Source organism: Triticum aestivum, chromosome 4D, assembly GCF_018294505.1.
Source record: "Triticum aestivum cultivar Chinese Spring chromosome 4D, IWGSC CS RefSeq v2.1, whole genome shotgun sequence".
In the NCBI taxonomy this organism is placed as follows: domain Eukaryota; kingdom Viridiplantae; phylum Streptophyta; class Magnoliopsida; order Poales; family Poaceae; genus Triticum; species Triticum aestivum.
In genome coordinates, this window is record NC_057805.1 from 220,679,500 (window position 1) to 220,691,433 (window position 11,934).

An 11,934-nucleotide genomic window follows, 5' to 3' on the forward strand; every position below is an offset into this window, starting at 1 on the left:
AAGCTGTGGCAACTTCCGCCATTGATAATGACCTTGACGGAACGTCCATTGATGCCCGCTTTGGTGTGAAAAAAATGACAACATTGGTCCTCATCTTGTTGGTCTTGGACTGTCAATACCTTGGATACAACAAGAGTGTGGCTTGAATCATTGTCGCAAAAGACTTGAGCATGTTCATCTTCGTTCACTTGATGGTGCATGGCAACGTGCTCAAGTGCTTCCATTTCTTGTTCGCTCATGGAGTCGTAGGTGTCGTCATCATTTGCGATCATGGTGTGTCTAGTGGGGCACTCAAATGTCATGTGGCCTCGACCTTGGCATGTGAAACGTTTGATGGAACTTTTCTTGACGGTCTCATCTGTTGGAGTAGTTGATGATGAAGCCCTTGGCTTGTAGTTGCTTGTAGTGGAAGGACGACTTGAAGATGTCGAAGGTTTCTTGTAGCTTGACTTGTCATCGTTGCTTGGTGAAGCTTTAGTCCAGGTAGAAGGTGTCGTCGTCGGTGAAGCTTGAGTGTATGAACCATAGGTCTTGGAAGAGTACTTGGGGCACTTGTAGCCATCTTGCACTTGTCGCTCCACCTTGGTATCTTGGTGCACTAGCTCAAGGAGGTTCGAGTACGATTGGAAATCGACGATTTTCTTGATAGGATGGTTGAGTCCATTCAAGAAGCGTGCCATTGTTTGCTCCTCATCTTCCGTGACATTGGCTCGTATCATTGTGATCTGATCTCCATCTCTTTGTAGTATTCTTCGACAGACTGTGTGCCTTGCTTGAGGAGTTGCAACTTCTTGAAGAGATCAAGGCTATAGTGTGTGGGCACAAAACGCGCTCTCATGACCTCCTTCATTTGATTCCATGTTGTGATGGGTGGTTCGCCTTTCTCTTGGTGCCGCTCGATGACTTGCTCCCACCAAATGGGAACATAGTCTTGGAACTCAAGTGAGTCAATGGCAATCTTCTTTTCCTCTTCATAGTTGCGAAGACGGAATATATTGTTGACCTTCGATGCGCATGAGAGGTAGTCTTCGGGATCGTTGCTTCCGGAGAACTTAGGCATGTTGAACTTGAGCTTGCCATAGCATTGCTCTTCATTGTGTTGGGGGCGATGTCAATGTCGCTCTTGTCTTGGAGGAGGGTCTTCAACCGCTTGCTCCTCGTGCTCCACATGATTAGCTTGACATTAAGGACGTGGATTTCTTTCTCAATTCCTCATTTCGTCGCGCTCCTCAAGACGCGTGGCTTCCTCTTGTCGCTCTCGTCGGAGGTCCTCTTCTTGTTCGCGCACATAGTGTTTGCATTCATTGACGGCGTGTGTGGCATCGCGTAGAGCACGTTGAACTTCTAGGGCTTGTTCCTCACGGTATTGTTGCTCTTGTCGGATAGCGTTGTCGTCTTGGTTTTCTTGTTCTTGGTGCTGTGGAGCTTGCTCTTGGTTACGGTGGCGTTCGCGCTCCCGAAGGAGGCCCTGCAAACCATTTCCATGGAATGGGTTTGTGGAGCTCGATGATCTTCACGATCTTGGCAACAATGCAAACAAGCTCAAGGAAGACTTGCATCCGAAGACGTGTCCAAGGAGTGTCAACTTGAGTGGCGCCGTCTTGATGATGACGAAGTGCAGGACGCACGGTTGACCATCAAGGCATGAAACTCTTCCATTTGTGATGATAGCTTATCGTTAAGGTAGTCCCTTATCCATTGTTCGGATTGTCGCAATACGGTGGCGAGTTGGTCGATGCGGTCGCCAAAGCTTCATTCTCTTGTGCAAAGCTCTTTTTTTAAGGGCAATGGCAGTAGTTCTGCCTTTTCATATAAGAAGGGGGAAAAGGAACCAAAGGTTCCAGAGTATTGTACAGATATACAGAACAACACACTCACTCCGAGATTACTCAACGAAAAGACTCACATACTTAGCTCAACAAACTCACGCTCTAAGTTCTAAGCAGTGGCCTCCTTGAACAAAGCAATTTCGTCTCTAGCCATCGCAGCAATAGTCTCAGGGGAGCATCTTTTACCTTCAAAAGTGCGCCTGTTCCTCTCTTTCCAAAGGTTCCATGCAATTGATGCAAAGCTTTATGTGCGCCAAATAGTTGATTCTTGGTGACATAGTTGTTCGGCTCCTCTTCTTGCTCGTCGAAGAGTGGGTTGGTAGAAGTTCTCGGCCTATCCATCATCTCAAGCAAATACGTGAGTTGAAGAAAGGAAAGGACTAGACCAAAATATACCTTATCCAATGTTGAAGATGGATCAAAGATCACACGATATAGTATTATGGAAGTAGCACAATTGGTACCGGATCTTGCCAATCTCACACCTACACAAGTAATGCTCTTGGAGTAGCTTGGTGAGGATGGTGGCACAAAACTTATGCAATTGTTACCAAGATTCAATAATGTTGAAAGAGATTCACAAGTGAAACAAGTAGACCAATAGCAATGAGTGGCACATGGAAACACACACACGGATAGATAATTGGGGTCGTTCAACCAAGAAATGAGCACAAAATGTGGAATCCACGAAAAATGCTCGTGTTGCACAACTCAAGAAAGACGTAGCACGATTGCTCAATAGGCGGATACGAAACTTGTGCACAACCTAAAAGAGACAAAATGTATCGACTTCTATTCTGTTTATGCTATGTATGTATGGTTCCCCGTGAGTCTCTCACAATGATCCAAGATGATCAAATATGGCAATATGATATGCAATGTGGTGATGCTATGGCTATTGCTTACAAGCTCTTTGTTTTTTCCTTTGCTTAAAAGCTTTTCTCTCTTTGATATTTTCCTTTGGCCACTTATGCAAAATGCTTGAATTGAGATAGCAATTATGTATATGGAGGAAAAATTGATAACACAAGAGATGATACGATGATAGATGGATGCTATGATAGCTATGCGGAATGTGTATCACCAAAGTGCACAAGTAACGTTGCCTGGCAATACTCAAATGGCTAGTCTTGATAGGAAAGTGACGCAAAATTTGGCTCAGGGTTCACAATGCAATGGCAAGGGAGATGTAAAAGTGATGTTGTCGAGGTTATCGTCCTTTCTTACGGCTGGTGCTGTAAAAATGAGGGAGTGGTCGTTGTCGAGTCTGCGATGAATTTGAGCGGCGGTGATGTCGATGTCGAACCGTTCCTAAGTAGCCGAAACACGTTAGGAAACAAAAAACCGCAACTCAAAATCCCAATGGCAAATGTCAAATCTTGGTAGCGGAAAGCGGTGGTATGGCTATGCATGTCAAAGGGTTTGCGAAAGTGCTACGGTGGGGCTCGGAGTTGGCGATGCGAAAGTGGAGGCGGTGGCTGAAATTTTCTGTCAAAAATTTAGTTTTGACAGTGGAAGACGGATGATCCGAGTCAGGGTCCGGATGATCTGGGCGATGTCCGGATGATCTGGGTGTGCGTCCGGATGATCCGGGCAGGGCTATGCGGTCGGGAAGAACTCCAAATCATGGATAAAACATGGGGCGATTTTGGGTGGATTTCATGGTGGAGGAGTCGGGGAATGCTAGATCCACTTGCAACACAATGAATCCACGGATCAAAATCAACAAAACATCATCAAACCAACAAATCACAAAAAAAATGGTATGGCTCTTTTTGTGGGGATTTTCGAAATTGAGGAAAAGCACACAAAATTAGGCTAGCAAATGGGGGTATGGACTCCAAGATGTGAATCAACCTATGCTCTGATCCAAGATGATGTAGGGTGAAACCCTAGTTCATGATCTTTTCACACTTGAGGTGGAGAAAGGAGCAAATCAAGAGAAGGACACTCAATTGATACATCCAATCACACATGTGCTAAATCCACATACACAAAGAGGAGATACAAGGATCCAAATCCAACACAAGTAGGTAACAAAGGGTAGCTAGTTCATCCCAATTCTTGAAGGAGAGAGGTCTTTCAATCCTAGAAGGATCTTCCCATGAAGGGGTCTTGAATCCACTTGGGGATCTTCTCACATGCAGGCCTTGATCTCCATGGGAGAGGTAAGTGGATGAGCAAAGCTCAATCTCTATCTTGAGCTAATCCTTTGCTAACCCTAAAACATGGGCGGGGAGGAGTATATATAGTCTAGGGGTATAGAGAGGTACATGGGCCTCAGCCCAAGCCATGCACGCAGGCACTGTCCAGATGATCGGGGGGTCGGGGTCCGGATGATCCGGGTGGCCGTCCGGATCGTCCGGCTGTGTCGTCGCAGCCGTAGTTGGTCTGAATGTCCGGGTCGTCGTCCGGATGTCCGGATGGGTCTGTATGATCTGGCTTCGTCCGGAGGCTTGATGTACTCTTCGGGCACATTACATGGATCGTCCGGATGGGGGTCCGGATCATCCGGGCAAGCTCTGTCTTGCTCCGTTTCTTCTCTATCTTCGCGTTATTCTCCCTCCATCGTTCGGCCTTGCTCCTTAGCTTCTCCATGCCTAGTTCCTTGGTACTTGAGTATGCAAAGTTTCTCCGTTTGAGGTAGTAGCCATGTCTCATGTGATTCGAAAGGGAGTTGAGCGAGAAGTGATGTCACCTCGGTCTCGATAGCTCTTGCACGCGCTCGTGTCGTCGGTCCACGTGGCACTTGGGGAGACGAAGGTAGGTCCATGGGGATGACTGTGGGATGCTCCGCATCAAGATCCCAAGTGGATATCAATGCCCTTTATTGGAATATCCTCTCGTGGATTCAAGCCTCCATCTCTCCTAGAGTTTTGGGAAGAACTATCTACCTCCAAGATCTCATGTCCTCCATGGATTTGAGATGGACCTTACTCTTCTTGCTATTTTCCTTGGACTTTTTTGTATGCTTATGGATCTCATGTGTTGCCCATCTAGTGGATGTGTGATTTGGACTTGTCTTTGAGTGTTCCATCTTGTGATTTGTGTGTTTCTCTTGGATTCCCCCTCCAAGATGTGAAAGATTAGGCCATCTAGGGTTCCACTCTTCGTAGTTCTTGCACTTTCTAGGCTTAGCAAAGCATAAACTAGATCTTGAGGGAGTTTTGCTCATCTTATTTCCTCATAGAGGATGAAGACCTAACGGGAAAAATCCTTTTGGAAGAATCCTTTCAGATTAAGGACGAACCATCTCTCCTAGAGATTTGAGGAAAAACTATCCCTTTGGTTACCTTTATTTCTAGTGTCGTTCTTGGATGCAAAATGTACCTGTATTGACCTTTGATTTGAGGGTAGTTGGTGTGAATCACGTCCTCTCGAGTGTTTTCCTCTAGATTTCTCTTGGTTTCTCCTTGTTCCTTGTGTTTTGCCCTAAATCCACCTCCAAAACGTAAAGGTCAAGGTAGATATCTCTCGTACACACATTGCTTGCTGGGCTACATCTGAATGACGTGATTTCGTGGCATGATGGTCACGACATGATATACTAGAAATAATTACTGCTGGTTACAACATGTACAATGTAACAGGACGACAGAATATCACTGCTTCAACCGTCAAATACAGGGTTAAATTTAGCACATCCTAGTCAGTTAAGTCAACAGTGCGAGGCAACTCGAAACCAATTATTGGGAAAAAGAAATAGGTTACACATCATAGCTGCGGTAACTACTTGAAACAATATTTACAATGTACAACACCAGGAGAACTGTCCTGTTAGAGCATATGATGAATGAGAGGATGACTATGCCTAATCCTCATTATCGTAGTCCTCTTCCTCATCAACCTGCACCGTCAGATGTCCAAAACTGGATGGTCCAACACCAATGCCTCCAATGGCATCTGGCATAGGCAAATCTGGCTGATGGTTGGTGCTAGCTTTTTCAACCTTTGAAATCACAGCTGGCGTCGCGGCTGATGGAGCCTCCACTAGAGGATGTGAGCTTTGGGGAATACTCTCATTGCCACGGTTGGTCTCTGGAACTATCTCATCTCCTGGCAAGGGTTCACTTTGTTCAGCAAACATGCTGCTCTCATCCTCAAACTGTACATAACCAATTTCCTTTCTCTTGGTTGGAGGCCGCCCTCGCCCTCTTCCTCGACCTCTGCCTCGTCCTCTGGGACTAGTGTTCAAGCTTCTTATGGGCTGCAAAGCCAATCATGTTATCAACTTATCTGCTAAGAAAATTTAACTCTGCTGACATGTGATGGAATTGTACCATTTTGCTAGATCGGGGCTCCTCATTCTCTGGGTCGCTTCCATTTGAAAATTTCCTAGAAAGTGAATTTCAATCATTAATAACATGCTATCACAATGATTCATGAGAATTTGACTATGCCAAGTCAATTACCTTCTTCTGGGTAATCCTCTTTCATCTCCACAAGATTCACCGCCACCAAGATCCGGCACCTTGTTGACAATCTCAGTTAGGAAGTCAAAAGAGCTGTACCTCTTCACACATTGCTTTCTGAGCATCTCATAAGAAACATATAAACCATTAGTCACTAAAGGCAAAGGCACACAGTTTAAACATCGCATAAGTGGCTGTGGTTGACTTGTGTAACTAAATTTTTGACAAAAGAAAACACCATTGGTGACCACAATTACCAAAGGTACCAAAAGAAGAAAAGTCTTCATCATTAATCTTAGATTATAATCAAATTAGTAGCTCGAACTACAGATGAAAGTTATAAATCATGATAAGTCAGACAAACACATGTGCTGCATATGAGCAGGCACATCTCAGCTTCCACTCAAGTTCCATTCGGAAGGCAGACCATCTTCGCAAATCTCCTATAGTTCATTACTGGAAATCATACCAGAGTAGTTTTCCACTGAAAAACATAAACCAGTTTCCAATTGGTTACCAAGATGAACCAGTCCGAAACTGACCTGCTGATACATCTTGAGCCTTGGCAATAATTTCCCAATGTTTTTCTTGTACTCATCGGCTTTCCATATTCTGGTTCCTCTTTGGAGCCTTCCGGGGGAGCACTAATTGCTAGTAATTGTGTTTTGGTGGCTATGGTGGGAGAACAGGAATACACTACGAGATGACGACCAGCAGAACTCAGTTAATTCATCTAGCCACCAGACTCGCTGTCACATTAGAGTCCGGAGAGCTGTTGAAGCCAAACAAGGTGCGGAGTTTGACAGCAGCAGCCATGAAAGAATTACGGATGATGAAGGGAACTACAGATGATGCTTCCATGGAGGGTGTGGGAATAGGGATTGCTCAGGCGTCGTTATTCAAGATGAAACTGAGACGGATGCACAGCTGTTGTTTGCTATCTGACCCAAGAGGCAAAAAATATACTTGGCTACGTGTTCTAATTAATGTATGGTGTTGATTTCCTTCCCCAGTTTGAGTAATGAAACCTCTTAAAAGAATGAAAACAAAAAATACCCTGTTTTAAATCATAATAGTCAAGTTAATAATGAAAATACGAAACAGAAACTTTTGCCAAGAACATCAAACTGCACATGCTAAGAGTCGTCCATACAAAGGGATGGCATTTCAAGAGGTTACAGAGTTTATTTAAGCTCCAAAAGTCCAAGCAACATTAGACCACACATGTTAGGCTTGTGAGATACTTTAATTTAATGGTATTTAGTGGCGTAATATGTAAGAGACTAGAAAAACTTCAAAGCAGCAACTGGACAGTTTCCACAAGCTAAGTAGACCTAGGGCCTGTTTGGATGGCCTCCGGCTCCACACTCCGCCAACTCCGAACACGGAGCCAGACCGAACGTCCCAGCTTCACGAAGCCAGCTCCGCTTTCACCTCCCGAAATTGTGGCTCACGGAGTTCCTCAAAATTACAAGGCCATGCCACCAATAGGAAAAACGATTCGATTTCTCTCCTCACCCGTGAGCGAAACCGAACCAGAGCGAGTCTCCACCCTGTCTCTCTTGTCTCTCTCGCCCTCATCACTTTTATTTCTCCCTCCCATCAGCCAAATCGCCGGCCACGACTAGGCCTCGCATCCCCACAACAATGGTGGCGGCGCAGGATTCACCATCCACAATCGCAGACGGGGCTACCTCGCCCTACTCACCGTTATTGCAGCCGCCACCGGCTAGATCCACCAACGGAGAGAAGGCTCGCAGCCGCAGAGGACGGCAGTAACGCGGCCCTTCTGGCGCTGTTCGACAACGGTGCGCCAGTGGGCGGCCTCGAGGGATGGGCGGTGCGACGAGGTCTTTCTTTCCCTGTTGGTCGTGCTAGAGACGACATCCTTCCCCACCGAACGGGCCAAGCCCTGGCCTTCCTTTCCCTTTTAACGAGCCAAGTCCTAACAAAATTGGCTACCAACCCATGAAGACCATTCAGCTGTACATGGTGCCAAAGTTCACGCTTTGCCTGCGGAACTGGAATCAGAGGGAGTCGGCAGTTGAGAATTTGGTAGATTTTGAGGACATCCGAATGGGTCCTTATAATATATGGAAATACATTGGAGAAAACCACCATATTACTAACTTTCATCTAAGTACAATGTGTAAATCACAGACGGCTCAAAGCTATCCATATGTCTAGAAAAACATGGAGTGATACAATACATACAGCACGAAGTCATAGTAAGATTAAACAGCCATGGACACAGAATAGAACTCACAGGTGGAAGGAATTCAGTGTCTTTGCACCACTTTGAAGAGTAATTTTGTATGAGCGGTCAATCAAATCTTGCAGAAACAATTCAAGGGCTCTCGCTGCATGCAAACAATAAATTCAGAATGCCAGATACTCACTTTATATGCTTCATCATGGAATTATCTAGTGTTACAATGCACACAGCAAAAAACAGTGATGCCGCAATATCTTTAAAAGCAACAGAAGATATGGGCCAAACATAGAGATTTTAAAACAGATACAAGACACACGAAGATTCTTGCAGAACTTACAAACTAAAACAGGCACAGCCAGCGCAATTTTGCCAACATCCTCATCTGCTTGCATTATCTTTTTGATCCGTGCCTAACACAACAACATAAAATTAGTGACTGGACAAACAGCTGAAATATATAGTCCTACAGAATACAACATAACACAGAGCAGAAGAGCCACACTAGCCAACATAAGATAATGCTAAGCAAAAATAACAAAGGAAAGCTAGGTTTCAGTAACAGACATAAACAAAAACTTCCGGCCATCAGTACACACCCAAAAAATGTGTGCACGATGTCACGCTAGTTCTCTCAACAAGGAAACACAAGTCATGTTACGAGAAGTATTACTAAAATGACTATCACGCTAAAGGAACTCCTACAGGGCAAAGCGGAAAGGTCTCGTGCAACTTCAAAACTTGAATGATGTCAGGCTGGTGACAATAAAACAGTGAAAATGTTCCGAATGTCCTGAAAACATTAAGGCTCAAGATTCATAGGTTGCATGTGCCAAGTTTTATACTACTACACTGCTGAGCCTGTCTCAGCCTTTCTTTCTATCACTTACCACACGTGTTTGCATCTTGAGGAATCTTGCAAGCGATCGCCCATGCTACCAACAACTTGGGCAGCAACAGTACAGTATTAAATCGCAATTCAAGCTCGATTTACTCATCTTGTACAACGAGCAACCGAGTTACAACGAAGGAACATCGCAATAGGTTTGCTTCTTCGACGCCATCTTGCACTTGCCAGATCATCACAAGTTAGCGTCAGCTACGAGTGAGTGATCAAGAATCTTTCCACTCACACAAAACCAACCGCAGTAGACTACCGAGTCCACCTCACTCCATCCATCCATCCACCACAAACGAACTCAACACAAGGGGACAAAATCAATTCACTAGCGAGACAAAGCAAAAGTACGATTAGATTCCTCGCCCGGCCCACGAGCGCTTGCCCGAGAAGAACATCAGCCCGTTCCGCGTCTCCACCCGGGCGGCGCCTCGGCTACGAAACGCACCACAAGAAGACAAACAAAGCGCCAGTCAACGGCGAGATCCACCATGCGAGGACCGAGATCCACCGAGAGCACGGACAGATCGGATCACGGGCAAGCCAGATTAGAGAGGGGCCATGGAGGAGAGGGAGAGAACGAACCGCGGGGAACCGGGTGCCCAGCTTCTTCCTCATCTTTGACGCAACCTCCGACGCCTCGTCGAGCTCGATGCCGGCAATCGTAGTCTATCTTTTGTGTATTTTCTTTTCTCGTTCTTCTTGACGATTGGATTTCTTGTTTTGTTGTCTTTCCACCAACTTACACGGCACGCGGACTCGTGCCAAAAGATAATTACCGCATCTCCCAGCCCTATTATTTTCACACACGAATTGTTTTTAAGCACGAAAGGCTACCGAATTCTAATTTTTTTTAAAAATCCTCAGTGCAGCGAATATAGAGTAGTCGGGCAGCTGTCACAAAAGAGTGGTTGCATCATGAAACCCAATAGCTACCTTTTTCTACCCGCGCGCAACCGGAACGCTGCCTCCGCTCTCCCGCCGGCCATCACGTCGCCATGGCCAGCTCCTTTGGCCCTGCAACCGACCCCGCGAAGCTCACCGCCGATCTCGCTTTCCTCGCCATGGTCGGCGGAGCTTCCATTGCCGCTCCTTCCACCGACGACACCGTCGCCGCCGCCTCTGCCCGCCACCTCTCTTTCCTCCGACTTCCTCCTCCTTGTTGTGATCCCTGCGTCGGATCCGGACAACTCGGCATTGATCCGGCCAGCCGTCACGTTTGCCCAGCTCGATTTCTTGCTCAACGACCTACGGGGAAGGAAGGAGGAGAGGGACCCGACATGAGTAGGAGGTCAGTGACCTGCGGGGAAGGAAGGGGGAGAGGAGAGGAGGGGCTAGGGAGGCACGGTGATGTAGGGCAAAACCCTAGATTTGAGATCTTTTCGCACTTGGAGGTGGAGAAAGGATGAACACTCAAGAGCACAAGAGAGAGAAAGACTCAGACAAATCCAAATCACACATCACTAAGATAGCATACATGAGATCCACAAATATGCAAGAACAAGTCAAAAGGGGGAAGCACAAGGGTAAAGGTTCTTCTCAAATCCAAAGGAGATGAGATCTAGCATCCATGGAGGATCTTCCCATATAGGGGTCTTGCATCCCTAGATGGATCTTCCCTTATAGGGCTCTTGCATCCACTAGGGGATCTTCTCACATGGATGTCTTGACCTCCAAGAGGAATAATGAATATGAGCAAAGCTCTATCAATTCTCTATTATGTCTTTGCCAGCCCTAGGATGGAGCTAGCAGAAGGGTATTTATAGTCTAGGGATGAAAAGGGGGTACATGGGCTGAAAACCGTCGGGATGCGCACAGGGAGTACCGGGCGTTCGGTCGTTCACGAGTGATCGAACATCCGGTTGGGCATCGGACTTCCGCCATTTCTTCTCCGGTCAGGTGGTACGGGATTTCCGGTGTTTGCCGGACGTCTAGTGGCTCGGGAGGGTCCAGACATCCCGTACGCGTCGGACTTCCGTCATTTTGCTTCCGGGCATGTGGTACAGGATTTCTGGTGAAGACCGGACGTCCGATTGCTGGAACTTGTCGGACGTCCGGTCGCTGTAGCGTTCGTCGGCTATTGGCTTTGTGGTTGGCTGTAAGTGAACGTGTCGGACGTCCGGTGCATGTAGCTTTGATAACCCACAAGTATAGGGGATCAATTGTAGACTCTTTCGATAAGTAAGAGTGTCGAACCCAACGAGGAGCTAAAGGTAGAACAAATATTCCCTCAACTTCTATCGACCACCGATACAACTCTACGCACGCTTGACGTTCGCTTTACCTAGAACAAGTATAAAACTAGAAGTACTTTGTAGGTGTTTTCGGATAGGTTTGCGAGATAATAAAGAGCACGTAAATAAAAAGTAGGGGCTATTTAGATAAAGACACAACTAAATTAGTTTTAGTAGAGAGCTTTTTGTCACGAGAAAGTTATTTGTCCCTAGGCAATCGATAACTAGACCGGTAATCACTATTGCAATTTTATTTGAGGGAGAGGCATAAGCTAACATAATTTCTACTTGGATCATATGCACTTATGATTGGAGCTCTAGCAAGCATCCGCAACTACTAAAGATCATT

General features: G+C 46.1%; 1 protein-coding gene across 2 annotated transcripts; it reads right to left on the reverse strand.

The window, feature by feature from the left end:
* Positions 1 to 5,374: 5,374 nt before the first annotated feature.
* Positions 5,375 to 11,235, reverse strand: LOC123097335 (dr1-associated corepressor). Of its 2 annotated transcripts, XM_044519038.1 has the most exons (9): positions 11,177 to 11,235; positions 10,288 to 10,599; positions 9,344 to 9,368; positions 8,794 to 8,866; positions 8,508 to 8,601; positions 6,784 to 6,871; positions 6,242 to 6,366; positions 6,110 to 6,164; positions 5,375 to 6,036 (listed from the first exon to the last, which is right to left on the reverse strand). In XM_044519038.1, the coding sequence occupies exons 1-9, from the start codon at positions 11,233 to 11,235 to the stop codon at positions 5,641 to 5,643; spliced, it is 1,227 nt and encodes a 408-aa protein (XP_044374973.1). In that variant the 3' UTR covers positions 5,375 to 5,640. The 2 variants fall into 2 exon arrangements, with proteins under 2 accessions (XP_044374973.1, XP_044374974.1); XM_044519039.1 differs by lacking the exons at positions 6,784 to 6,871; positions 9,344 to 9,368; positions 10,288 to 10,599; positions 11,177 to 11,235 and adding an exon at positions 9,937 to 10,190 and having other exon boundaries at positions 6,242 to 6,358.
* Between the last annotated feature and the right edge of the window lie 699 nt (positions 11,236 to 11,934).